The 23,846-nt window shown below is 57.3% G+C and overlaps 6 protein-coding genes across 6 annotated transcripts; 2 read left to right on the top strand and 4 right to left on the bottom strand.

Annotated features, from left to right (window-relative positions):
* Positions 1 to 171: 171 nt before the first annotated feature.
* On the top strand, positions 172 to 3,533 carry PUNSTDRAFT_121472 (uncharacterized protein; the record flags this gene model as incomplete). Its single annotated transcript, XM_007385552.1, has 5 exons — positions 172 to 225; positions 328 to 1,217; positions 1,268 to 2,333; positions 2,387 to 3,346; positions 3,406 to 3,533. Exons 2-5 carry the CDS (start codon positions 357 to 359, stop codon positions 3,531 to 3,533), a joined length of 3,015 nt encoding a protein of 1,004 aa, XP_007385614.1. The 5' UTR covers positions 172 to 225; positions 328 to 356.
* Positions 3,534 to 3,725: 192 nt separating this feature from the next.
* On the bottom strand, positions 3,726 to 4,783 carry PUNSTDRAFT_71314 (uncharacterized protein; the record flags this gene model as incomplete). The annotated part of the gene is made up of 2 exons (XM_007385551.1): positions 3,726 to 4,114; positions 4,168 to 4,783. 2 exons carry the CDS (start codon positions 4,781 to 4,783, stop codon positions 3,726 to 3,728), a joined length of 1,005 nt encoding a protein of 334 aa, XP_007385613.1.
* Positions 4,784 to 5,071: 288 nt separating this feature from the next.
* Positions 5,072 to 12,842, bottom strand: PUNSTDRAFT_136004 (modular protein with glycoside hydrolase family 13 and glycosyltransferase family 5 domains; the record flags this gene model as incomplete). The annotated part of the gene is made up of 14 exons (XM_007385550.1): positions 5,072 to 5,082; positions 5,139 to 5,234; positions 5,289 to 5,445; positions 5,498 to 5,638; positions 5,690 to 6,517; positions 6,569 to 6,738; positions 6,788 to 7,019; positions 7,073 to 7,801; positions 7,860 to 8,145; positions 8,200 to 9,838; positions 9,891 to 11,985; positions 12,043 to 12,145; positions 12,208 to 12,358; positions 12,413 to 12,842. The coding sequence occupies 14 exons, from the start codon at positions 12,840 to 12,842 to the stop codon at positions 5,072 to 5,074; spliced, it is 7,068 nt and encodes a 2,355-aa protein (XP_007385612.1).
* Positions 12,843 to 14,260: 1,418 nt separating this feature from the next.
* On the top strand, positions 14,261 to 18,195 carry PUNSTDRAFT_114782 (Pkinase-domain-containing protein; the record flags this gene model as incomplete). The annotated part of the gene is made up of 6 exons (XM_007385549.1): positions 14,261 to 15,902; positions 15,956 to 17,092; positions 17,148 to 17,372; positions 17,426 to 17,686; positions 17,738 to 17,928; positions 17,992 to 18,195. The coding sequence occupies 6 exons, from the start codon at positions 14,261 to 14,263 to the stop codon at positions 18,193 to 18,195; spliced, it is 3,660 nt and encodes a 1,219-aa protein (XP_007385611.1).
* Positions 18,196 to 18,330: 135 nt separating this feature from the next.
* On the bottom strand, positions 18,331 to 20,686 carry PUNSTDRAFT_136002 (N2,N2-dimethylguanosine tRNA methyltransferase; the record flags this gene model as incomplete). The annotated part of the gene is made up of 13 exons (XM_007385548.1): positions 18,331 to 18,490; positions 18,541 to 18,726; positions 18,782 to 18,864; positions 18,915 to 19,058; positions 19,108 to 19,264; positions 19,315 to 19,463; positions 19,511 to 19,562; positions 19,621 to 19,684; positions 19,741 to 19,856; positions 19,909 to 20,073; positions 20,126 to 20,214; positions 20,270 to 20,376; positions 20,428 to 20,686. The coding sequence occupies 13 exons, from the start codon at positions 20,684 to 20,686 to the stop codon at positions 18,331 to 18,333; spliced, it is 1,731 nt and encodes a 576-aa protein (XP_007385610.1).
* A 590-nt stretch (positions 20,687 to 21,276) lies between these two features.
* On the bottom strand, positions 21,277 to 23,683 carry PUNSTDRAFT_121470 (WD40 repeat-like protein; the record flags this gene model as incomplete). Its single annotated transcript, XM_007385547.1, has 9 exons — positions 21,277 to 21,491; positions 21,549 to 21,625; positions 21,682 to 21,747; positions 21,799 to 21,887; positions 21,949 to 22,301; positions 22,358 to 22,847; positions 22,912 to 23,299; positions 23,354 to 23,603; positions 23,664 to 23,683. 9 exons carry the CDS (start codon positions 23,681 to 23,683, stop codon positions 21,380 to 21,382), a joined length of 1,845 nt encoding a protein of 614 aa, XP_007385609.1. The 3' UTR covers positions 21,277 to 21,379.
* Between the last annotated feature and the right edge of the window lie 163 nt (positions 23,684 to 23,846).

The raw sequence follows: 23,846 nt of genomic DNA, 5'->3' as shown, positions 1-23,846 counted from the left end.
AGCCGCTTGGAGTCAGGGGTACGTCCCCATTTGAGTCTCGAAGCTGCGGCCGACGGCGGCCAGGACAGCTGCTGTGCGTTTGGCCGCCATTGATCGGGTGTAAATACTCAATTGCCGCGCTTGAACCCCTTCTCGGACGGCGACGACAGCGTTGTCGGTTGGCGGTGGTGGATATCCGAGGGGTTGAAACTAGCGTGAGCAGTATTACACAGCTGACAGAGCCAGGTGAGTTAGTCTTCGGCGTTCGCGACCTCGATCACCTCTCGCAGGCTTGCGGCTTGTACCATTCTACCGTCAATGTGAACTCATATTTCTCCTTGCAACCAGCCTCTCACCCGACTCTCTTTGCGCATGTCATGGCCATACCGACGGCGACGGTAGTCGCAACCGCAACGAGAACGCTCGCCGCTCGAGCCGCCGACCCCAACCCGACGACACCCGCGTTCGTGAACGGCCTGCAATGGATCACGGCTTACCTTGCGATACATATGCTCAGCGTTCCGAGTCGGCGTTACTCGTACCTCTTGTGGATAGCCATCGTCTTTGGCTTCCTCATATTCGCTATCGCGCACTGGACCGGGTCACGGGGTGGAGTCCTTGGTGCATATTGGTCGAAGTGGGCCATACGGCGGCGGACGGTGGGCAAATGGCGGACGGTGAAGAAGAAGGGACAGACATTGAGGAAACAACCTATGCTATTGCCCTCCAATGCCCAACTGCTCTGCCTGACTGCCCTTTTCGCCGCGGCATTCTTGTTGTCCTTCGTCGGTCCAGATTACATCAAGCCGAACACCCCAACATGGAACTGGACCAAACGCTCTGTCGAGCTGGGGAAACGCAAGCTGAAGTATGATCCGAACGACTACGTTGGGTTTGCTCCCCAGTACACCATAGCGAAGGCGTGGTGGACTGTCGGCGGTCGGACGGGCATGATTGCGTTTGCATTCCTTCCCCTATGCATCCTTTTTGCGATCAAGGCGCCACCGTTCGCTCTCTTCGCGGTACCCTTTATGATTCAAATCCACTTTGACAAGCTTGCTTGGCTGCATCGCTGGTGCGGCCGCCTGATCTGGTTCCTCTCCGCCCTTCACGTCGCAACTTGGAGCGTACAGCTCTGGAACGATCACAAGACATCCCCATTCGCGGACTCCAAGGACACGAACAAGCGAGCGTATTTCTATGCATGGCAGTTCGAGCGCTTCATTTACGCGTGGATCGTGAGTGCTGGTCGACTTGTCCTCAGACCGGTGAATTCACACATACGAAGGCGTTCGGCTTGTTCACTGCCATCGTCCTCCTCTCCATCCTTCCGTTGCGGCGAGATCACTACGAGACGTTCTGGTTCCTTCATGTCCTCCTCGTACCCATGGCCATCGTCATGGCAGCGCTTCACCATCCTCCGATCTGGTACTGGTGTTGGGCAGCCTTGGCTATATGGGGCGGCGAACGACTATGGAGGGCTGGATTCTGGCTTTGGAATAATGGTTTCCTCGGCACTAGTTCTGCCTCTCGGCCCTCATATCAGCGCGCCTCACATGTCCATGCAAGCGGGTTGAAGGAATCGGCAGCTTATCCTTTACCATCACCGGTTCCGCCTGTGTATCAGGACAAACGGAACGAGCCCGTACGGTCAATCCATGATACGCATTCCCCTATATCGCCTGCCGTCTCCGCCAGGTTCACGCCAACACATCCCAATTACCCCTCGGAATCTTCTGTCGATGCCTTCCTTTCCTCTCAGTCGGAGTATTCGCCCCCTCCTGGATATGCCCAAGCTGAGCTCTTGGCCGGACGCACCGTTCGCCTCACCTTCACCCCTCCACGACAGCTATCGTGGGCACCGGGCCAGCACTTCCTCATATGCATACCCTCTGTCTCCTCTTTCCTTTCCCACCCCTTTACGGTGGCCTCCGTATCCGATTTGAAAGCGCCAACCGCAAGCGGCCGACAACTTGTCATCCTCGTGCGCGCGAAAGCGGGCTGGACGCGAGACTTGTGGGACGAGGTCATGAGCCTGACCGTCCGCGGTTTTAGGCATCATCCCATGGAGAAGCAGCCTCCGGACGACCAGTTACCGCCGAGAGGTTTGCTTATGCGTATGTGGGTCGATGGTCCTTTTGGGTCGTCGATCAGAGCGCGGTGGGGACACTATTCGACTGCGCTTATTGTTTCTGGTGGCTCAGGCGTGAGCTTCGGTCTCTCCGTGTTGGAATACCTGTGCCTATGCATGGCGGGCCGTGACGGAAGGGAGTTAGGAGGCCGTCCTGGCGGATGGGGCAAGCGAGGTTTCATGACCAGACGCGTGCGATTCGTCTGGCTCGTCCGCGAGTTTTGTGAGCAAACTTCTCCTTGTAAGCAAATGACCATAGGCTGAATATATTGATAGCTCACATACAATGGTGTGCCACTGTCCTGCGTCGCTGCAGGGATCTGATCCCTGAACCCGGTCTGCAAATCAACATATTCGTCACTAACTTATCATCACCGCCGAAGTCCCCACGGCCGCGTATCGACACCTCCTACCTGCTACATTCCGTCGAGAACGATCACCTGGCTCCACCTACACCCCAATATGCGAAGGCCGAGCGCCAAAGACGCGATTCAGTATCCTCAGTCGAGAGTGATGCCGAGTCCGATCTTAGCGAGATTGACCTGAGCTACTATACCGGCGGCCCTTCCGGCACCAACTACGACGACTCTCAAGACGACATGGTCCAGACCGGTACCGTCCTCGACCTGACCAACTTCGACGGCGAAGACGACACTGCTCTGCCTGGAGAGGCGCGGCTGAGCCGACAGTTACAGAAGACTGGGAGACATAAGCGAACGCTCTCTCGCAAGGCGCACTCCGCGCAGGCTTCAAGGTCTGATTTGTCGAAGCGCGGGGAGTTCAGTGGGTCAGCGCGGGCGCAGCAGTCGACGGACAAGCTGCTTGGAAACATGAGCAAGCCGATGTCACCTATTGAAGAAGACTACATGAGTGGATATAATAGCCCAAGGAGTCCGTCCGTCATGTCTCCGAGCGACTCGGATACCCTTGTGGCTAACCAAGGCTATCCTCCGCCTCGTCTACCTTGGGGTGGTTCACGTCCGGTGTCGATGGCGTTCACGGACGAATCTCATCTCAGTACAACGCGACCTTCGACTACAATGTCTAATTGGGAGACGCGCTCGATGGCGGGGTTGATAGAACATACGACCGAGGAGGGGTTCCGGTTGGACGTCGATCCGCGGGAGATGCGAGATATCAATGCTATTTCTGAGTACGCTCGGCCTGGTCGGCCGTTATTGGAACGGATCCTATCGGATGAGGTCGAGCAGTCTCGCGGTGCTGTCGTCGTCGCCTGTAAGCTACTTCACGTTCTTGTGATCATTCTTTCGCGGTCTGATAAAGCACGCTTGCAGGTTGCGGGCCTACTTCCCTGAATGCTGTATTACGCAAGGCTATATCCTCTCAGATTAACCCAAGCCGCATAAGGCGTGGCGATATGCGTGGCTCCATCGCCCTTGTAAGCGAAGAGTTCGAGTATTAGCTGTTTCGCCTCCTTGAACGGATCCTTCCTACTGCATATGGACTACTTACACTTGAACAATCAAGGAGATAGAACACAGTACTACTACACATTGCATAATTTGTATATCGCTGTCTCGCTGTCCGTACCGGTCCGCTTCAGCACATAAGAGGATACCTAGCGTTGTGTGCTGAGACACTCTGCGGCAATCCGTCATGCAGAGAAGTGGATGACCCCCGTCATGCCAACTACCCCATATGGGCCCGTCTCCGCCCATACAATCGCCGTCTTGCGATCCTTGTCAACAGCACCGTGGAACCACATCGACTGATTGACCACGATCGGGTTGCGTGCAAGATACTCGAACGAGTGCAAATTCGCCCTGGGGTAATGGTGAACGAAGGCTTCTATGAGCATCAGCGCCGTCAATGGCCCATGCACCAATCGCTCATCGTAGCCTTCAACGTTCCGTGCATACTCGCGGTCAAGGTGTATATAGTGACCGTTGAAAGTCAACGCTGAGAACCTGAACAATGTCGTTGGGCAGGGGATCCATGGTCCAAGCATGAACTGGGGCTTAGGAAGACCAGTTACTGTACGGGCTGATGATCCATGAGTCATATTTCAAGGTCATGTACGCACGATCGCAACGTACGTTTGCGCTCCTGTCGTTCTCTCGAAAACGTCGGAAGGTACACATGAGTTCTGTTCTCCACCAGGGCAGGCAGTCCACTCGTCGCCACCTCTATTCTCTGTTGCACAAACACCATCGGGTTCCGCTCCTTGCCCTTCAAGCTGACGTTCTCTCTGGTAAGAATGGATGCCGCTTTCGCCTTCTGCCCCACGCTCAGTAATTCCGGCTTCAGCCATAGCATTTGCCCTCCTGCCCACATTCTCCTAGCGAATGGCTCTGGCGGACAAAGTTCAGCGTCCGTGCCGTCTGCACGCAGCTTGGAAAGTGGATTCTTGGGGTGGAAGAACACTAGATGGTGGCCATATCCCAGCTGGTCCCCAGCCTTGGGTGAAGGGTGGGCAGGACCATAGGTTCCATCCCGCGTTGGAAGTGTCACATATAGGTCCGCTAGGTGCTCTTGATGGAACGCATCAGGAAGAGTCAACGTCTTTGGAGCAGCGTTGAGCTGGTCCAGCCATCCTTCGAGTTGTGGAAATTGTGATATCGCGGGGCGTGGAATGGCACCAGACGAGAGGAGGCGTCTACCGTACAAGTTTTTCCAGGGTCCACGCGTACCACGCGACGGAACGGTGTTCATGGCAAAGAGCAGAAATTGACTTCGTGAAATCGCACAGCGATACGTTCTGTATATATTAATAACGCTAGAATCTACTCTGAGTGTGTGTATATATGCGAAGGGCCCCTTGCCCCATCTAGTAGTAATAGAGATCCAGCGAATGTGCGATGAAACGATCGAGGTCAGAAGTACACAGTCCGAAGAGTAATGTCCATGGATGCAAGGCAAACCAACATGCGAGCGAATACCCGAATATACGATACAGTCCTGATTCCCGGTCTAAATAGCCAAAGGAGCGGATGGAGCAATTTATGGACGTGCTGGAAGGAAGCGTTAATCGAGTGTATGCAAGGGTATCCGGGACAAGGAAACTTACAGAGCTGCTCCTTGCGGTAGAACCAGAAGTAGCCGAAGACAATGATTATTTGGCATGCGAGGGCCACCCAGAAGGCAGCTGACGCCATTGGGCTGTCTGCACGAGGAAGTCAGTCACTGTCTGGGGGAGTCAAATCAAGACGAATCGCACCTTTGAGCCCTTCTGAGAAGTCCCATTTGGCAGCATCCGGGAACACGCTTTCCGGACCAACACGATTCGGCGCTGTTGCGCGAGCAACCATGACACACACTGAACCGATGATCTGAGCAAACGCGAGAGTCGCGCAGACGTGCAGACGGGAAAGCGTCTAATAACGGTGTGAGCGCACAGTTCGAACATCGGAAATCATTGCGACAAACCTGAAGCAAAATCATACCCAGTCCGACACCCTGCACCGCATCGAGAACGCCGAGCCACAACCAGAGCGAAATGCCCAGATAAGGACCAGCTGTGCGTGCCCATGGTATGTAGAGCGCCAAGCTCGACGTGCCCCACAACATCTACAAGGAGATCAGGGACTCTTACAACTATTACAACAGAGGCGTGCATACCTGACACCACCGGGGCGCTCCGAGACCAACCGCAAATACGGGGAGCAACCAGGTGTGGGTTTTGGCGAAATATGTGAGGATAGCGAGCATGAGAGCCCAAACGCCGATGAAGAACCCGATCACGAGAAGGAGGGTCTGCCAGGCCGGTATATCGACGCTCCAGAGGAAGCTCCAGTTACGACCATAAGGTCCGGACAACCAGTAGTCCCGAAGGATTTCTGACGCCAGGAACCACAGGACAATTTTGCGGCGGAAGAGGGTCTTCAAGAATCCGGGTACCTTGGGCGGTGTTTGGCGGTAGTACTCCGGGAGGCCGAACAGCATGAGGTACGCGAACAGGAACGACATCGCGGCTAATGGGAACAGGACACAGGCTACCCACCACGGGGCGACCTCAGAGACAGACCCGTTCAACTTGTCGCCCCAGTACCAGAGAGCAGCAACCCATATTTGCTGTGAACCCTGGACGAGGCAAGCCCGTAGCATCCAAACCTCTGTGGCAGCTCCCGCCTCCTCACCGAAGTTCAGGCCGAAGAAGGCAAACGCGGCAGCGGATGCGACGGCATAGGACCACGTAGCAGCGCTTGACAACGCGTCGTGTGCGGGGACGAAGACATCAGCAACTGACGGTAACCCAATGAGGAAGAAAGCGATGCCGAAGAAGAGCCATGGCGCCGAGAGGATGTAGACGGAGGGCTTGAGCCTGAAAAGCGTGTACCATACCCCAGAGGCCGCCAAGAAGACACCTCCAAGGACGTAGAGCTGGAGATCGGTCTCCCAGTTCTGACCCGACAAGAGGGTGATCTGGAAGCTGGTCGCACTGAGCATCTGCAGACGGCTGTCAGTGGTATCCGAATGATGAAAATATGCCCAACGAACCTGGCCTAGGGCGATAATGATGGTGTATAACGGCCATCCTCCAATTTCACGAGCCAGGAACAGCTGTAACCTAGTCATTTGAACCACCTCTGGCCCCATATCGCCGGTTATGTGGCCTCTGTCGTCGAAGGAACTGTTCGAGCTGGGTCCGAATGACATCGCGTTAGGCGCTGATGGGAGGTTCAGTAACATGTCCGTGTTTCTACGGGCGTCACTCACAGCTTGGTCTCGAGCCCTCGTAGATGGACGGCGTGCCCCAAACAGAATCGCGCTTAGACCTCAAGCTGGCAGCGCTGCTTGCGAGCTTCTCCTTTTTGACCTCGTGGAAGAACTGCTCCTCGCTCTTCATCAAGAACTTCTCAATACAAAGGTCCTTGATGGAGTTCTCAGCAGAGAGATTGTGAAGCTTCTGTGCGAACTCATGCGCAACGCCACCATCCGCGTCCGTGAACTATAAACCACTATGAACAGCAAGAACGACGATGTTTGGTATGAGAAACGTACCGATGCCACTGCCTTGTTCAGCGGCGAGTTGGACTTCTCGTCAACGATAGACGAAATCGACTCCACCGAGGATACACGCGAATGGGCACCGAAGGGGCGAGTAGGCTGCGCGTCCAAGAACGGATCCGGCGCATGTCGTTGTTCCTTGGCGATGACGCGGTTGGCGCGATCCAAGAATCCGGAGTAATCTTGCCTCGAGTCGGTGCTCTGCCGGGAGTGGCTGTTGCTAAAGTAGTCGCCCTCGGGATCGGATACGTCCGTACTGAACGAGCCGCGTCGTCCGTAGTCACCAAGGCGAGGCGGAGCAGCGAGATGGTGTTCGCCAGGAGTGGTGTTGTCGCTCCATTGACCGGGCGACCCAGGTGTCATGGGTGTGACGCTCATCCGCGGGCTGCCGCTCATGATGCTGGACTTGTCCCAATCCGGCTGAGTCGGGTACGGCTGCTGTTCCGGGTTCCAGTCGTCGTGATCGCTGATCGCTGCGTGGCCGCGTTCGCCGCCGTCCGACGGGCGCCAGGCGTTAGCCCCGGCCATCTCACGAGAAATCGTGATACTGCGCTTGTGGAAGTCCTCTGTCCGTTGCCTCCACTCGATGACGGGGAATCGTTGGACCGCAGATCGTGCACGAAGAAGGGCTCGCTCCTCTTCCGTAGACTTCAATGCCATCTTGATCGTCTTGCCCAATTGCGACAACATGTGTCCTGTAGAACTCGACTCGACCGGGAACCACTGCAGGACGGGGGTATCAGCGACATGGTCCAACGGCCAGATGGCGAGGAAGACTAACCCAGCCAGGCATCAAACCGAGACCACCGAGACGACTGCCGACACCGAGTGCACCCTTACGACCGAATTCGACAGCTACGAGACCAAAAGGCTCGTCACGTGACGGGATGAGCGCGAAGTCTGCACCACTGAACAGGTAAGGAGGAAGAGCAGTAAACTCGGGCTTGGAGAACACGCGATCGGGGTACATCTCCATGAGCCGGGCCAGCTTCTCCGCTGCGAATCGTCCGTAGAGATCGATGACAGGTCCAACGGTGATGAGCTGAATGGAAGGCTTTTTCTCGAGCCTGTGGCGCCAGGTTAGCATGCATGCAGATAAGTCAGTGGTTTGGTATACTCACAAACTCGGCATGATATCGGCGATAAGATCAACACCCTTCTGCTTGGACCAACGACCGACAAACACGAAGAGATCCGCGTTGGGATCCTGCTTGATGCCAGCCCATTCCTGCGCCTGTCGCTTGTGCTCTGGCCGTTCTGCCTCAGCAACCTGGTCAATGTTCATGTGCTTGACGTCGATCGGGGCCTCGTCCAATGCGGCGATATCGGCGGGATCCGGGTTTGGTAGCGAGTCGACGTGCTTGAGGGTCCATAAAGCCGGGTACCGGGCCCAAGAGCGCTTGCCGTACTTGTCGGACACACCGGCGACACCGACGCTCTTTTGGTGCACACTGATGAAGGACGCCGCGGCGTGGAGCAAGTTGAACGTGTTACCAAACTGGACGTATTTCGTGCAGTGCTCCTTGCTGATGTTGAACGCCGAGCAGACCTCCTTCATCTCCTCCTTCGTGCGGAGCGGCCAGAGACCTTGGAACTCGGCGTTGTGGAGCGACAAGCAGACGGGCATGACCTTGGGCAGGAGATAGATCGGAGCGAGGGCGCCGTGGTAGTCGTTGATGTGGTAGATGTCGATGTCGGGGTAGCGCCGGATGGTGTTCGCAATGGCCTGGTTCCACGTCGAGTAGAAGATGGCGGAGCTGAGGTCGTCCATGCGCGCCGGGTAGGGGTCGGCCTTGGTCTGGGCACGGAAGACGGGGCTGTCGAGGATCACGTAGGTGATGTTGTCAAGCGTGTGCGTCTCAACCTCGATCAGGTACGGCTCGCCGAAGATGATGACCTCGATGGGATCCGCAGGATCACCCTGGGGATACTCAATGTCCTTGACCTTAGGCACGACCCAGATGAGGTCAACGTCGGTCATCGCCTTGCCCATCAAACTCGACATCACACCGAGACCACCGATCTTGACCTTGAGCTTCCAGTCGATGATCTCGTACTCAAGCGTCGCGATCAGGACCTTGCGCCGCTTGTTCTTGTCCTCGGGCCAGCCGATGATCTCGCCGTGGTGCTTGTGGTGCGAGAACATCGACTTCTTTTCCGACACGGTACCGTCCTTGAAGTCCGATGCAGACTTGTTCCCGAGCGATCCGAGAATGGGGAAGTAGTTCTTGTGGTCCTTCGCGGGCTTCAAGCCGTACTTGTTGTACTTGATGCCGTAGAACGACCACATGAAGATGAGGACGGCGAGTGTACCGGTGATCAGCGGGATGGAGACGAGGAGACCATAGATGATTGCGCCGATATAAGACTGTCCGCGGGGCTCGAGCGACCAGCTGAGGTCCCGGTCGTTGATCACCAGGTTCCAGGCCAAATGGGGGAGCGGGGGCGCAGACATGTTGAGGTAGTTGGGAGCGGCGGTGTTGGGAGGAAGTCGGTCCATGACGCCATCGCCATCAGTGTCACCGTAGTAGTATTCGTCGTAGCCCCAGACGTTCAGTTGGACGTATGTCGGCCAGGACGCCATGATCTCGAGCTCCCAGCGGCCATCGCCAGCGTGGGTCATCTGAGCAGAGATACCCTTATCGAAGCCCCAGCTGTTGTACGGACCGCGGGCGAGGAACTGCGGGACGCGACGCTGGTACTTGTACTTGTAGTCAGCGTGGACAACGTGCGCGACGGACGCGGCGGCCTGACTCCAGTCTGCCAATAAATGTATAAGCATACACCCTTCGAATACACACAAGACACTCACATTGCACCATGATGTGGTCGCCGTCCCAGAAGTTACTCGACGACGAGAACACCTCCTTGTCGATGGTCGTAGTGTCCTCCCATGAAGCCCAATCCGTCCAGTTCATGCCGAAGTTCCACGAGTAACGGAACATGTCCGCGCCGTACGCGGTATGCTCGAAAAAGTACTGCCCGTTCGAGTACGTGAACGCGGTGTTGTTGTAGTCGCTGTTGGGGAACACCATGACGTTGTTCGCCGCGCCGATGCGGAGCATGAGCGTGTCGACTGAGCCCGTCGCGACGCCGCCGCTCGACTTGGGGTTGTCGAGGGTGAGCGTGAGGATGCCGTCGGGCACGTTCTGGAGCGTGACCGCCCAGGACCACTGCGAGGTGTCGCCGCCGGCGATGGGGGACGGGTCCGGGTTGGTGACGGCGCCGCACTTGACGGCCGTCTTCGAGAACGTCGGCGTGTTGCCGTGGCCGGAGGACGACATGTTGAGCGAGAGCGCCGCAGTGACACTGTCGCAGCTCATCACCGTGTTGAACTCGAACGAGATGTCGACAGAGTTGGTGCCGTTCGAGGGCAGACGCGCGTCGTGGCCAGGCGTGAACTTGGTAAGCGCGGGCAGGGGCGCGACCCACTCGGCGACGGGGACAAGTGCCTTGAACCCAAACGGCTCCATGGTAAGGCTCTGAATACATCCGAACATGGGCTGCTTCCCGTCGTTAAAGTACGAAGTGGTCGAGTCGACGAGCGTGTACGTCTCGTACGGTGCGAACAGGTTCTGGACGGTGGTCCCCGACTGGAATGGCGTGTGCGTCTTTTCGGTGTCGCAATCGAACGTGTACGAGCGCGTGTCGTTCTCGTTCGTGTACAACAGCCAGACTTTGTCGGAGCTGTTGCCCAGGTTCTGGGTGTCGATCGCCGAACGCGCGGCAGACCACAGGCCCATCTCGGTCGCGGTACCATTGGAGCCCGGGCGCACGATCTCGTATGTCCAGTTGCCGTACTGATCAACGCCAAAACCGTCCTGGACGACCGCGTACTGCTCGCGAATCTGCAGCATGCGCGCCATCATGCGCCGCGTGGAGGAGGTCGGGTCAAAGTGGTCGAGCGAGTTCCAGTCGTCGCGGCAGCCGAGCACGGCGCCGCGCAGGTTCAGGTTGTAGTACTGGTCCGAACCGAGCGCGTAGCATCCGTGGCGCTGCCACGCGGTGTTGCCCATCATCGCCTGCCGGCCGTAGAGGTAGTTGGACGCTCCGGTGTCGAAGATGTAGAAGTTTTGTTCTTCGCCATAGTAGAGGAGGGGGATACCGGGCATGAGCAGTGTCGTGATGAACGAGGCCATGACGTTCTTCTGCGTGCCGTTCTCGACGCTGGGCCAGCGGAAAATATCAAAGTTGCTGGTGCCGAACATGTGTTTCGGGTCGATTTCGTTGGTGTTGGGGTTGACGAAATCGTCGTTCACGAACATCTCCTTCCATGAAGTGACGAAGTTGGAGTCGACGTCGAAGGCGACCTGAAGGTTGCCGTCCATGCCCAGGAACCGGGTCAGGGAGCGGTAGGTGGAGTAATGGAACGCAAACCCGTCGAGCCCGTTCAAGCCTGAGTCGCGAAGGAAATACTGGTCCTCGGAACCGGTGAGGTTGGCCGCCGTCGAGAAATCGGGGCGCTGCGTCGGTGTGCGCCCACGACCGAGGTAGAGCGCACCGAAGGTATCACCACCCGTCACCTCACCGGTGATAAGGAAGTTCTTCTTTCCGAGATCGGCCGCGCACTTGCGGGTGCTGGCGCCCCAGTCGGCAAGGCCATCGACGGTCATCTGCGTCGACTTGTCGACACGGATGGCGTCGAGGTCGAGCGCGCTGATGGCGAGGCAGGCGAACACCTGGAGCTTCGCCATCACCTCCGGTTTCCATTCACGAAGACGGTCCTGCACGGAGGCGAACTTGGAGAGCTGACGCTGCCAGTCGGGATGGACACCGAAAGCCTCCATGTCACCGTAGGCATCGAACTCGGATTCGAGACAGCCATTCGTAGCGCCGGGGTCAACGAGAGTCGCGTCGTCAAGCCAAAGCTTCGGTAATACACAGGACGTGTTTCGCACGTTGCTGATCTGCGGGGAGGGGAAGTGTGAGATTAATGTTATTGAGAAGCGCGCATATAGTCATACATTAAAGTCCTTGTACTCCGTGAAGTTCCAGGGTGCGAAGCTCGGCTTTTTCCAGACTTGTTCATGCTCGTTGATGTCAAACTGGGTTGACGTGTTCTCGGATCTTGCGATGTTTCAGGTCAATCATACATGCCGCGTCATCAGCATTAAAAAAAGGGTGCTCACCCCTTGAACGAAATAAGATCACCCATGGTACCAACTGTGAAATCCGCCATGAAGTACATCCCACGGGCGTGGATCGCGTCGATCGTTGCCTGCCATTCGGCGATGGTGCCATAATGAGGATCGAGGACCGTGAAATCGAGAGGAGAGTAGCCTGTCGCGCTCCGTCAGACGGGCAGACCGTGCTAGCGAACAGTCCATCACTTACTGTCCGCCTGCCAGGGCATGTTGAGGAACACCGTTCCGGACATGAAGATACCCTTGACGCCCATGCCAGCGAGGTAGTCCAGTTTGTTTTCCAACCCCTTGAGATCGCCACCGTATCGAAGCTGGGTCTCGCGCCAGTCGGCCTCGTACATGGTCCCAAAATAGTCATTGTTCGACGGGTCGCCATCAGCGAACTTGTCCGGGAGGATGGTGTAGAACGGGATCGAGCGCCAGTTGTCGGGCGACTTGGTGTAGTTGCTCCGACGGTCGGTCGAGTAGTCGAGCACGCTGGTCGCGTCCTTGTTCGTGTTGAGGTTGAAGTCCACCAGGAGTTCGTTGTAGGGCGATGCGGTCGTGAGGGTGGGGGCGAATGAGAGGAAGGCGAGGGCGGCGGCGGCGACTAGGCGGCGCAGTGCGCACCGGGACGCCATGGCGGTGGAGAACAAAAAGCGGAACCTCGTCGGGGGGTGGGGATATTATAAGGAGGAAAAGGGAACGGGCGTGGAGGGCGGCGACTTGGCCGGAGGAGCGAACAGGGTTTCAGCGAGGACGGGTCAAGCCTTTTGACGCCGCGTCCAGGTCGGCGTGGGAATTCCCAGGCACCGCTCTGATTGGCAGGCCTGCACCCACCGCCAGTGTCCCAGGCTCTTATTCCGGCCCGTTTCGTTCACCCGAGTGTATTTCTCTCAAGCGGGCGCGCTGTCAGCGCCCGACTATACTCACCTTTGCCGGGCCCGCAGGGGAACGGGGCTGGCAGCGAACCGACGACGAAGGCGCGAAGGTTTCGTGGTGGCGATTTATGCCCGTTGCCGTGCGCGGCGCTTTCCCGCTTCGTTCGCAGTGAACAGACGAAGCCGTGCTCGCCCATGGGGTCGCAGTCGCCGATAATATCCACCGCCGCAGCTGCAGATCCCAGGCTCTCAGTTTGTATACTGGCACTGGATCAGCGGGGAATCGTCACGAATAGTAACTCATCGAGAGCCTTGACAGATCTCGTCGTCTCTACCGAACCGCGCTGATAAGTACTGGGACAGCGAGCGATAGATGCATCATGCGTCTCGACTCGGCGCTCATCATGTCTTTCCGTTTGTTACCATCATCGAACAGAGATTGGATGCGGCGGGACGGCTCGCCACCATCATGTCGCGATGCAGCAATCTGCATACAGCTTTGCGCGTGCTGCTCTGGTCGTGGAAGCAATAAGCTTGCGTTTGAGTCGGTGTCGCCGCCGCTGCTTGGACACGCTACAAATGGACGCCTGTCTGCCTCGTTCCGTGTTTATTCCAAGGGTTCTTGTAGCAACTATAGCGCGAACATGAGAGCTGGGAGCAAGGAACGCGAACAAGATCGGCACGTGAAGCGCCAACACGAATCTGATCGGTGGCTCATGCGTTAGCGAGCCGACGGTGAGCGACCACAATTTGGCCTGTTCTTTCCGTCTCTCCGTCTCTTGCGAGCATTTCTCTGCGCCGCTCAGTGGACCGCCTTATATTTCTCTGAAAGCTAGTGCGGGCCCGCTATAAACTCTTCCTTCGTCCGGCCCAATCCCGGACAATACAACGGCACCTCTTCCGTCTGGGTTTTCACACCGCGCGTTGTTGTATTCCGTTTGGGAGAGCCTTTTGTGCGACTAATGCTGGTACGTCTCATAACCCTCGAGCCTGCTTTTCATTGTGTTGACAACTCTCCTCGTCGCGCTCTACGTGCTGTACGGTGATCCAGACATAGCCGGGCGCTACGGTCAGATACGACTAACGCCTTCGACTTTTGCCTCTTGAAGCTTGAGCCTGCGATCACTTCTTCGCGCACACCCTCACTCCTGGTCAACAGCCGTCATCCCATCCGAATCATGACCTCCCTCGTCCTCAACGGTCTCGTCTCCCAGCCCAGCTCCTCCGCGCCCTCCCCGACCTCCCCGACCACCTCCATCTACTCTCAAACCCCAGCGCAACCACGGCGCAGCTCCGTTCGTGGCTCAGTCATCGTCGTGAACGGTCTCGGCGACCCGCCCCCTGGCGTCTCCTACGTCGACTACCTTCGCACCTGGTCCGACGCCGACACCGCCCGCTGGCTGTCCGAAAACCGGTGCGGCCACCATGCCGACGCCTTTCGGGAGCACGACATCCGCGGCGACGTCCTACTCGAGCTCGATCAGGCCACCCTGAAGGAGATGGGCATTCCCAGCATCGGAGATAGATTGCGGATCATGAACGCCGTCAAGGTCCTCCGCCAGCGCTGCTCTCAGCGCAGCATCCCGACACCCACCAGCGTCAACCGTCCCCGAGTCAATGTCACCACGAACGGCGTTAATGGCGACGGAACGCACAAGCCCGGGACCAATGACCAGCAGCAGCAAATATCTCCCTCCGGCCGCCTCGGCTCACGGCGCCTCGACGGCGCGCGCCCTGCGCCCCTCCGGCTCAATCCCCTCGACCGACAAGGCCTTCCAGCCCTCGTCCGCGATTCCGCGCCCGACTCGGCGCGCTCCGCCCGCGCACACCAGCCCAACACCTCCACGCCTCTCACCGCCGCCCAAACGCAAACGCCGCAAACCTCCACCACCTCCGCCGCCGCCGCGGCGACTCCACACACCGCGAGCTCCGTGCGCACGATCCCGCCGTTGCCCCCGGCCCCGCGCGGCCAGCCGCCTATGCCTCCTCCTGTGCGCGCGCCACCTCGCGGCCTCAACGTTCCCTCTGGTCGCAGCACGCCAACGCCCTCCCAGGTTGAGCCCGCGCCGTACGTTCACCAGCCTCTACCCCTCCCGCCCAACACCGCGCCGTCCCAGCCTGGCTCCAGCTGGACGGGTTCATACGGTCTTCCCTCTGACCCACGCTCCGGTCGCCCTGCGCGCCCCGTCTCCCCCCTCGCCAATGCCAACGGCACCACCAGTGCCAATGCCAACACGACCACCAACCACCCTCCGCGCGGCTCCTCGCGCTCTGCCTCCCTCCTCGCCTCCCACGCTCGCAACAACTCGGCCTCCTCCGCCACGGGCGCCACCGCCGCAAAGCCGTCCCTCCCTCAGCGGCCCTCCACGAGCTCGAACTCGCACCCGTATCAGCTCGCCCCCCCTGCCGCCGCCCACGCGGCGCATAACCTCTCGCCCATCGCCGAGTCGTTCTTGTCGCAGGGGCCGAGCACGCCGGCATCCACGACGCCCTCGTACTCCGTCGGCCGCGGCCCCTTCGCGTCCAAGGGCGCCGGCTCCTCGCACGCCGCCACGCCCTCGCTCGACGACCTTCGCCGCCGGCTCGTCAAGTTCTCGCTCGACATGGGCACGATCCAGAACAACATCGAGGCCGGCGCGCAGCAGACGACGATCAACGTCACGGACTGCACCGGCGGCGTGGAGGTGCTCGAAAAGGCGCTCAAGAAGTTTGGCAAGCTGCCCAAGATCGATCCGGATGGGAGCATTATGGACTACGTCAGCACGGCGGAGGGCGGGCTCACGCTCGACGGCTGGGGCGTGTACTACAGCTCGAATGCTAGTCAGTGATGATTTGGCCCTCGCGATATGGTATATGCTAACGGCAGCTCCCAGCGACTCCAATGACTGAAGCTGACATCGTGGCCGTGTGCCATGCCCAACCCGATGACCCTACCCGACACGGGCTCTCTCTCCGCCGCGCGGGCCAAGCGAAGCGCTCCAAACCTCTGCAGAACATCTTCGGCGAACCTTCCGGCCAGCGCAACAGCCCGACCAGCCCGCGTTTCGGATCGACGAGCCCCGACCCGCAATACCTCGCCCCGTCGGGCTCGACCAGTGCGAACATGAAACGTGCAAGCTCTATCAGCATCCTCAGCGGCCTCGGCGTGCGCGACCCGGAGAAAGCCCTCGAGCCGCCCACGTCGCCGACGCAGTCCCCCGCGCCCCCCGCGCCGCCAACGAAGAGCCCGCTGAGCGCGACCTTCCGCCAGACGCCGTCCAAGCTGCGCAACTTCTTCGGCCAGCGCCCGCCGAGCGAACTCATCACGACGCACCTGCACGAGTACTTCCCCGCGACGTCCCGCAAGGTGCTCGAGCGCACCGCGCGCAACAGCATGGCGCGCAACAGCCTGCTCGGCGGCCCGAACGCGCCGTGGAACCGGCCCCCTTCGAGCCGTTTCAGCACGAGCACGCAGGGCTCGCAACCGCGCGCGAGCACGGACTCGAGGATCTCGTTCGCGCCCAACGGCGAGCTGCACGTCCCCGATCCGCCGCCGCGTGTGTCGCTCTCGACGGAGGACGGGCAATCGATCGACATGACGGTCGAAGGCGACGAGCATACGACCGAGGAGGAGTCGCCGCATATATTACCACCAGTCAACCTCCCGACGGAGTCGCTGTCGCAGTCTCTTGAAGGTGTGGCGCGCGATTCGATGTCAACGCGGTCCTCGACGCGCGCGTCTCGACGAATGAGTTACATGACGGAGTTGCGCAGCAAGCGCGACCGGTCAGATACTGCAAGTCTCATGACCGTTGATCAGATCACGGCGGAAGTCGAGAGCCGGCGAGACAGCGTCGCGTTCAGCACGATGGAATCTGACGACTGGACGCGTGTCGACGCCGAGGAAGCCGACGTACCGAAGGACTCCGACGAAGATCTCATCACAGAGGATACGGAACTCGTCCCCGAAGAGGACGACGATGAAACCGTCGACAACGAAAGTGTACAAGAAGAGGAAGCCGGCGAAGAGGGTGGGTCCCGCTCCTTTCCTCGTTGTTGCTCTGAATCAAACACTGCATATCTCAGAAGAGATCAAGTGGATCAAGGGTGCGCTCATCGGTGCAGGATCGTTCGGCAAAGTATACCTTGGTATGGGCGCATCGAATGGACTTCTCATGGCCGTCAAACAAGTCGAGCTACCGAAGGGCAACACGCCCAACGACGAACGCAAGAAGAGCATGCTAACAGCTCTGGAGCGGGAGATTGCGTTACTCAAGAACCTGCAACACGAGAACATTGTCCAATATTTATGTAAGCGATATCATTGACCTTTCGCACATGTTCAAGAAGCTCATCCGTCCCAGCGTCCTCTACCGACGACGAATACCTGAATATTTTCTTGGAATATGTACCGGGTGGTTCCATCACGGCGTTGTTACGAAACTACGGCGCCTTCGAGGAGCCTCTCGTCCGCAACTTCGTCCGCCAGATCCTGCAAGGCCTCAAGTACCTGCACGACAAGGATATCATACATCGCGACATCAAGGGTGCCAACATTCTCGTCGATAACAAGGGCAGCATTAAGATATCCGATTTCGGTATCTCCAAAAAGGCCTCGAAAGAGAGTAGGTGACGTCATCTGGCTATGCAGATGCCATTATTCATTGTTTTCCTAGGCCTTATGGGTGGTAACCGGGCTCATCGTCCTTCGCTGCAAGGCTCGGTGTTCTGGATGGCTCCTGAAGTCGTCAAACAGACAGCATACACGCTCAAGGCTGACATTTGGAGCGTTGGATGTTTAGTAGTGGAGATGTTTACTGGCGAGCATCCATGGGCGCAGCTGACACAGATGCAAGCCATCTTCAAGGTACGTCTGCCACTCTGTGCAATGTGAAATGCGGCCTCACCAGCTTTTGTTTTTCTTCCAAAGATTGGTGGATCATCAGCACGTCCTCCGAATCCCCCAGACATATCGGCCGATGCCGAATCGTTCTTGGATCGTACCTTCGACCTCGACTACGAAAAGCGTCCTTCCGCGGGTGAATTGCTAGTCCACCCCTGGATCGTCGGCAAACCCAGCAAGTCGGAGAAGAAAAGCGCCAGTGCGAAGGCAGCCGCTGCTTCCGAGTCGTAATTGCCTCCTTTTCATGATCCTTTCGTCATTCGCTATTCGCACACGCACACATCACGCTTGTAGACCAACGCAGGTTAATCATCCGCTTTCATGTACTTTATATTACTTCTGTTGGTATGTTGTTAGCTAACGGTGTCATGCGCCTTCATCCTTCTCCCTTTTGCGCTTGACGCCTCCACCGGCCGCGGCCTTCTTGGGTCCCCAGTGCGACGTCGGGTTTTCCTGGTAACGGACGAGATTGACTTTATACGATCGCGTTACACTGTCAGGATGACGAGTGAAGTTCGCCTCGGAGCTGCAAACAATTGTGAGGGCATTGGGGCGACAGTGCTTTTAGCAACGTACCTAGGCTCCTTTTGCAGTAGCGCGTGGGTGGGAGACGTATCCGACACCTTGTCCATGCGTACGGGATGGGTTTTCACCCAGGAGCGGAAGATATCGTGAATATCCGTCCGGCTAGCAGTTGTCTTTAGAGAACCTGGACACGCGTGCGATCGAGATATTTTGTGTCCGCCATGCAGCAGCGCAGATCTGTAGTGGCGTTCAGCGACGCCTACGAGACTCAGTCAATGGAGACGACACGCACGCGACCTCGTCCAGCGACGGGCAGATGCAACGAAATAGACTGGCTATCTTCGTAGGAGTGAAATAGAACGGCGTTTCCAGCTCCTATGATGGCGTTTGAGCATGCAGATGAAACCCTGGATGTTTCGGGAAACAGAGCTCGCCTCTTTTGCAACGGTTAACATCCCCTTCATCCGGGTAGCGGTACCATAACTCGCGGCGTTTTCTTCGGCATGCGCCAGTACTTTGGTCACAAACTCGGTGTCGTGCAAGGGTCCTGACCACATCGGGCCAGCAAGCTGCAACTCTCAGGAATAGCCGAAGCAAAGGACATGGGAGTGAACTTACATGCATGACGAAACCGCACTCGGGGCACTTTGGCTCAACAGTAGGGCCAGGTTGAACCTTGAACAGCGGAGGTTGTGGAGGCCGTTCGACCATCCTTCCAAGCGGTTGTTCATGCCATGACTGGCATCCGCTGCAGACATAAAAGATGGACGTCTTGCTAACGGAACAAAATCAGGCAAATAGAGGGTCAAATCAAAATGCACTCACCTCGCGGCCTTTTTCGTCTCGCTCGGAGATGACTCAACCCGCAGGAAAAGACGAACGTAGAAGTCGATTGAGAGGGACAGGAGAGGTTTGATGTAGCGCCCGTAACGAGCAGCAGCAGTGGATATGCTATGAAGCACCAAACGTAGCGCCTGGCAAGGATGAGACGATGTTCAATAGAGTGGTGAATTCGACGTACGGCTTCATGACACCATTCCGATTTCACCGGAATGCCTCCGTAGTTGGCATAGCTTGACTTCAAATCAGTCTATGCGCTGCAGAACACTACAACGAACCGGCAACACCCACCATTTCTCGGGATAGTTCGTAGTAGCCAATACCTGCAGATCCGTGCATGTGACACACAGCAACCCTAAGGTCCGTTGCGCGTTCAATCTTCGGCTGAGGGCGAGACGGCTCATTACGCACCGCCGTCGTTGACGCTTTGTACAGCTGCATCAATGAAGGGTGCTGCAGTGCCATAAGGGTCGAGATCAACAACATCGACGCGACTTCGAGGTGTGCGATGGTTGTACATCAAAGCGCTACAGAGTGTGGTTCATCTCTCATCCCTGATGTAGGCAGAGCGGTACCTACCAAGCGTCGCCTTCGTTCACCTGGATTGTTGCAGACTGTGGTGGCAACGATGGTGTTCCTGCAGAGTCGCCGGAAGCGGTCGGTAGCTCCTGCAATCCATTCATAGCAACATTCCTCTTGATCGCCTCTACCGCGGAGGGCGATAGGTCGTTAGCTATCACGTATCTGGATTCGGTCATCTGGGTTGCTGCGATGGAAGCCAGGGAGGCTGACGCACTTCACGAGCGGTATCTCCTTCGCGTATCGAATAGACCTCAGACCTGTCGCGGACAGCGCTTCCAAGATCACGACCTTGTGAGAATGGTACTGAAGACCTTGCATTAAGATTACCGTAGCATGATCACACGAGATGGATACGCACCTCCTTGACTGGTGCATGGGAAGACTCGGAGGTAGGAACGGGAAGGTTTTCGGCGCCGTTCGCGGTTTGAACCACTTCCTCCGCCGCGGATTCCTTTGCGCCATCCTCTACTAGCACTTGTCAGCACATTCGCGCCCGGAGATTTGTTCAAGGCTCACCTCTCGTCCGCTTCTTGTGCGGTCCGCCATCTGCAGATTTATTTGCCCGCCGCTCTTCGGCCACGAGCCATTTGTTTTTCTTCACTGCATTTAGATCTTCGCTCCATACGCGGATGCAGGCCACGCTCAGATCGCGATTGAACTCTTGCACTGGATTTAGGAAGACCTCTTCTGAGGAGGGTAATAGGATGTGTGCCGTGTTCTCCGTGTGTAAGGTGTAGCCCTCCGGGACGGTAATTGCGGGTGGTGCCTGTGCCATGGCGTACGGTCTCCTAGTGCGATCCGCGCGTATATACAGTGGGTATAGTCTCGGAAAACGAAAACGGAGTAGGCTAGCCAGTCTTGCGTCCTTGCTCGCGCACGTTTAGAACATTCGTCGACCTATTAACCGCCAGAATATCATCGTCCAAAAGGCGAGAACATCGCCACCCCATTTGCCGCGTCTCTTCAAGCCCGCGGGCCACGTGAAGTACTTCCTTCAATGCACAGTCATCAATGGACTTCCGTTCGTTTCGTCCCACTCTGGTGGCGCAAAGTCCTCGAGCTTTCAGACATCATGAAAAATAAGCACAACAGTTTTGACCGACCGCCTCCGTACGACCTTACACTTGAAGAATGCAACACCACTCATTGGTGATGACGACTTTCGACGGTTCATGTCGCGAGCATTTGGAAGGAAGTTGGAGAAGCTTCATACCAGCAACGATGTCGTACAAACATCCAAAGGGACGCAATTTGGTGAAATTGCCGGATCACTGAAGTGTAAGGTAACTGACGGCGCCACGACTATTCTCCGGCTTTGAATTGAAGGTCCCCGCTGTATCGCAATTCATCATGAGGAAGTTCTGTAAATTATCAAACCGTCAGGTGCCTGACGATAAAGAGAGAGACGTTCCATAGACAGTGATATCAATATACACATATAAATCGAAGTATAAATTAATGCTAGGCGTTACAATAGATTCTCGGGAGCCCATAGGACACAGCGCCCGCTGGCGTTGCCGCTGACGGCGCGTTCAAGGACATTCGGATGCAAGGCTGTCACGGCCTGTACGGCGGTGATTCTAAGAAAACGAGACGTGATGAGGCAACGTCGCAATCGTCGAAAGGGCACGACTGACCTGGTGCTATCGGATAACCTCGCTACAAGGTCTCCCTTGCAGGAATATATATCCAGGGACTGGTTCATGTTCCCGATCTACACCGGACGATCGTGAATACACGGCCCAAGATTTTCAGGATCAGCGGGCTTACACTGAAATGTGGATATACGTCGGGATTGGGGCTCCATTGGGCTTTGAAGACAGATACCCATCGACCCTGGAAATTGGTTAGGTATATTGAATCGGATGACACGCTTAGCATACGCACCGTCTGACAGTTATGCTGAACCTGCGTGAATGGACGAGACGATGACAAAGGGCCGTGCGCGTCGAGCTTACTGGGACTGATATCCCACACTGTAAAAAGACCGTTATGAGACTGCACCGTGAGCCGACGCTAGTAAACGGCAACACGCACGTCTGAGTGTATCGTCGTAGCTTGTGCTCACGATCCGTCTCCCGGCGGGGTCCCAGTATGCCGAGCTGACGCTCTTGTGGTGTGTCCACTCGCCTTTGAGGGTACCCTTGCCGCTCTTCGAGGCAATATATTCACCAATGGCCTCCAAGTCAAATTCCTGGGTTTCTGCAATGCCCAGCTCGGGTGATTGAGAGTACACCGAAAGCTGCAATTCCGTACCTGTTGAGTCTGTAATGGGATGAGCGGGAGAGGATCCTCTCGTCGGAGAAGTGGGTGGAGGCGTAGGCAATGAGCTACCTTGGTCATCTAAAGAAGCGACGGCGATTCCTGCAAGCTTGCGGACATCCCATATTCTGTTCAGCATGCCGTTAATCCAGCATCATTCACATGTATAAGTGAGCTTGCGCACTTTAGTATCCGGCTGTTGCTGGCTGTGACCATGAAGCGTGGGTCGACGGGGTTGAGGCTCACGCAGCCGATTTTCTGGTCGCTCAGCTGGAACCAGCGATGCTTACCCTTGCGCGTATCCTGGCGCAGGTCGAGGTGCGTCACGCCGCCGAGGCCGTCAGACACCCACATCTCGTTGCCGGCGGGTGACAGCTCGAGCGAACTCAAGAGCTGCTGCCGGTCGTCGGTCGCGAAAACCTCGCGCGAGAGCCCGGTGGTGAAGGACATGTGCCGGACGGTGTTATCGTACGCGGAGGTGTAGACGCTGTGGCCGTCGGTCGGGGAAAACTTGATGGAGGAGATGGACGACTTAGAGGTGGCGGGCCAGTGACACTGTAAGCGCCAGTAGCAGCCGTTTTCGCGTTGTTCGGGCGGACGTTCGTCGTCGTCGTCGCCGACGGTCTCGAAGGGCGGTGCACGAGCGTCCCAAATGCCGAGTTGGCCATGCTTATCTGTGGGTGCATATATGCGGCGCAAACATCAGCAAGGGCCATGTCACATTTGCGTGATGCTTACCACCGAAGAAAACGAGGTCTTTAGTAGGCTCGGGATGGTATGCAGCGCTGTACACGCGATCCTTGGTGACCTTTGCTCGCGAGACAACCTTCAAAGACCCGAGCTTCTTCTTTAACTCTTCTGTCTCTCGCTTTGCACGCTTCTCTTCCTTGTCATCCGCAAATACGAAGGCATCCTGGTCCGCGGTTCGACGGGGATGCGGAGCCAGTGTGATAACCTTCAACGTATCCTCAAGCGCGGCAAGTTCCATGTCGGTGGTAATCGTCTCTTCACCCATGAGGAGACGGAGGTTCATATCGTGGTGTCTCGGCTTCGCCGCCTCGCGAGCGGCCTCCTCCGCGGCGAGACGCTCTTCTTCCAGTTTCTTCCGCAATGCCTCCTCCTCTTGCTACAGTTCCGCCGTGAGCAATGTCTACTCCTTCAGTTGAGGAGACGACATCACCTCGCGCTTCCGCCTCTTCGCTGGTGTCTCATCGGGGTCGACGACCGAGCGCTTCAATCGACTGCTCTGCCGCCTCGGTTCGGGAATCTCGTCCGACTCGCGCTTCACTTTTTTCTTCGCGGGCTGCACGGGCTTGGCCGTGGGCGCAGATCGCTTCTTCTGCGCGCCGAGTGCGGCTGCTGCTTCGTCGAGCTCGAGCTGCTCGAGCAGCGCTTTGTTGCGGGCGATGTTTGCCTGGCGTTCTATTTCGCTAGTACATAATCGTTTCGTCAGCGCCGCGCACATTCCAAGAGATACGTGCGCTGCTCACTAGGCGGATAGCTCAGGCATGGCTGGTAGGAGTCACGGTTGGTGTAAGTAAAGGGGCCGCAATCCGGCGATCGCGCGCCTTTGTCGCGACAGCGTGATCGTGTCACGATTGCAACGCGCGACATCACGCGTGCGCGTCACGTCTTCTAATGAGAACACCCGCTTCGCAGTCGCTTCGCCATGG

The sequence above is a fragment of the Punctularia strigosozonata genome, assembly GCF_000264995.1.
Source record: "Punctularia strigosozonata HHB-11173 SS5 unplaced genomic scaffold PUNSTscaffold_9, whole genome shotgun sequence".
Classification (NCBI taxonomy): domain Eukaryota; kingdom Fungi; phylum Basidiomycota; class Agaricomycetes; order Corticiales; family Punctulariaceae; genus Punctularia; species Punctularia strigosozonata.
The sequence above is the reverse complement of the archived record's forward strand: the minus strand, read 5'-3'. Positions and strand labels throughout refer to the sequence as shown.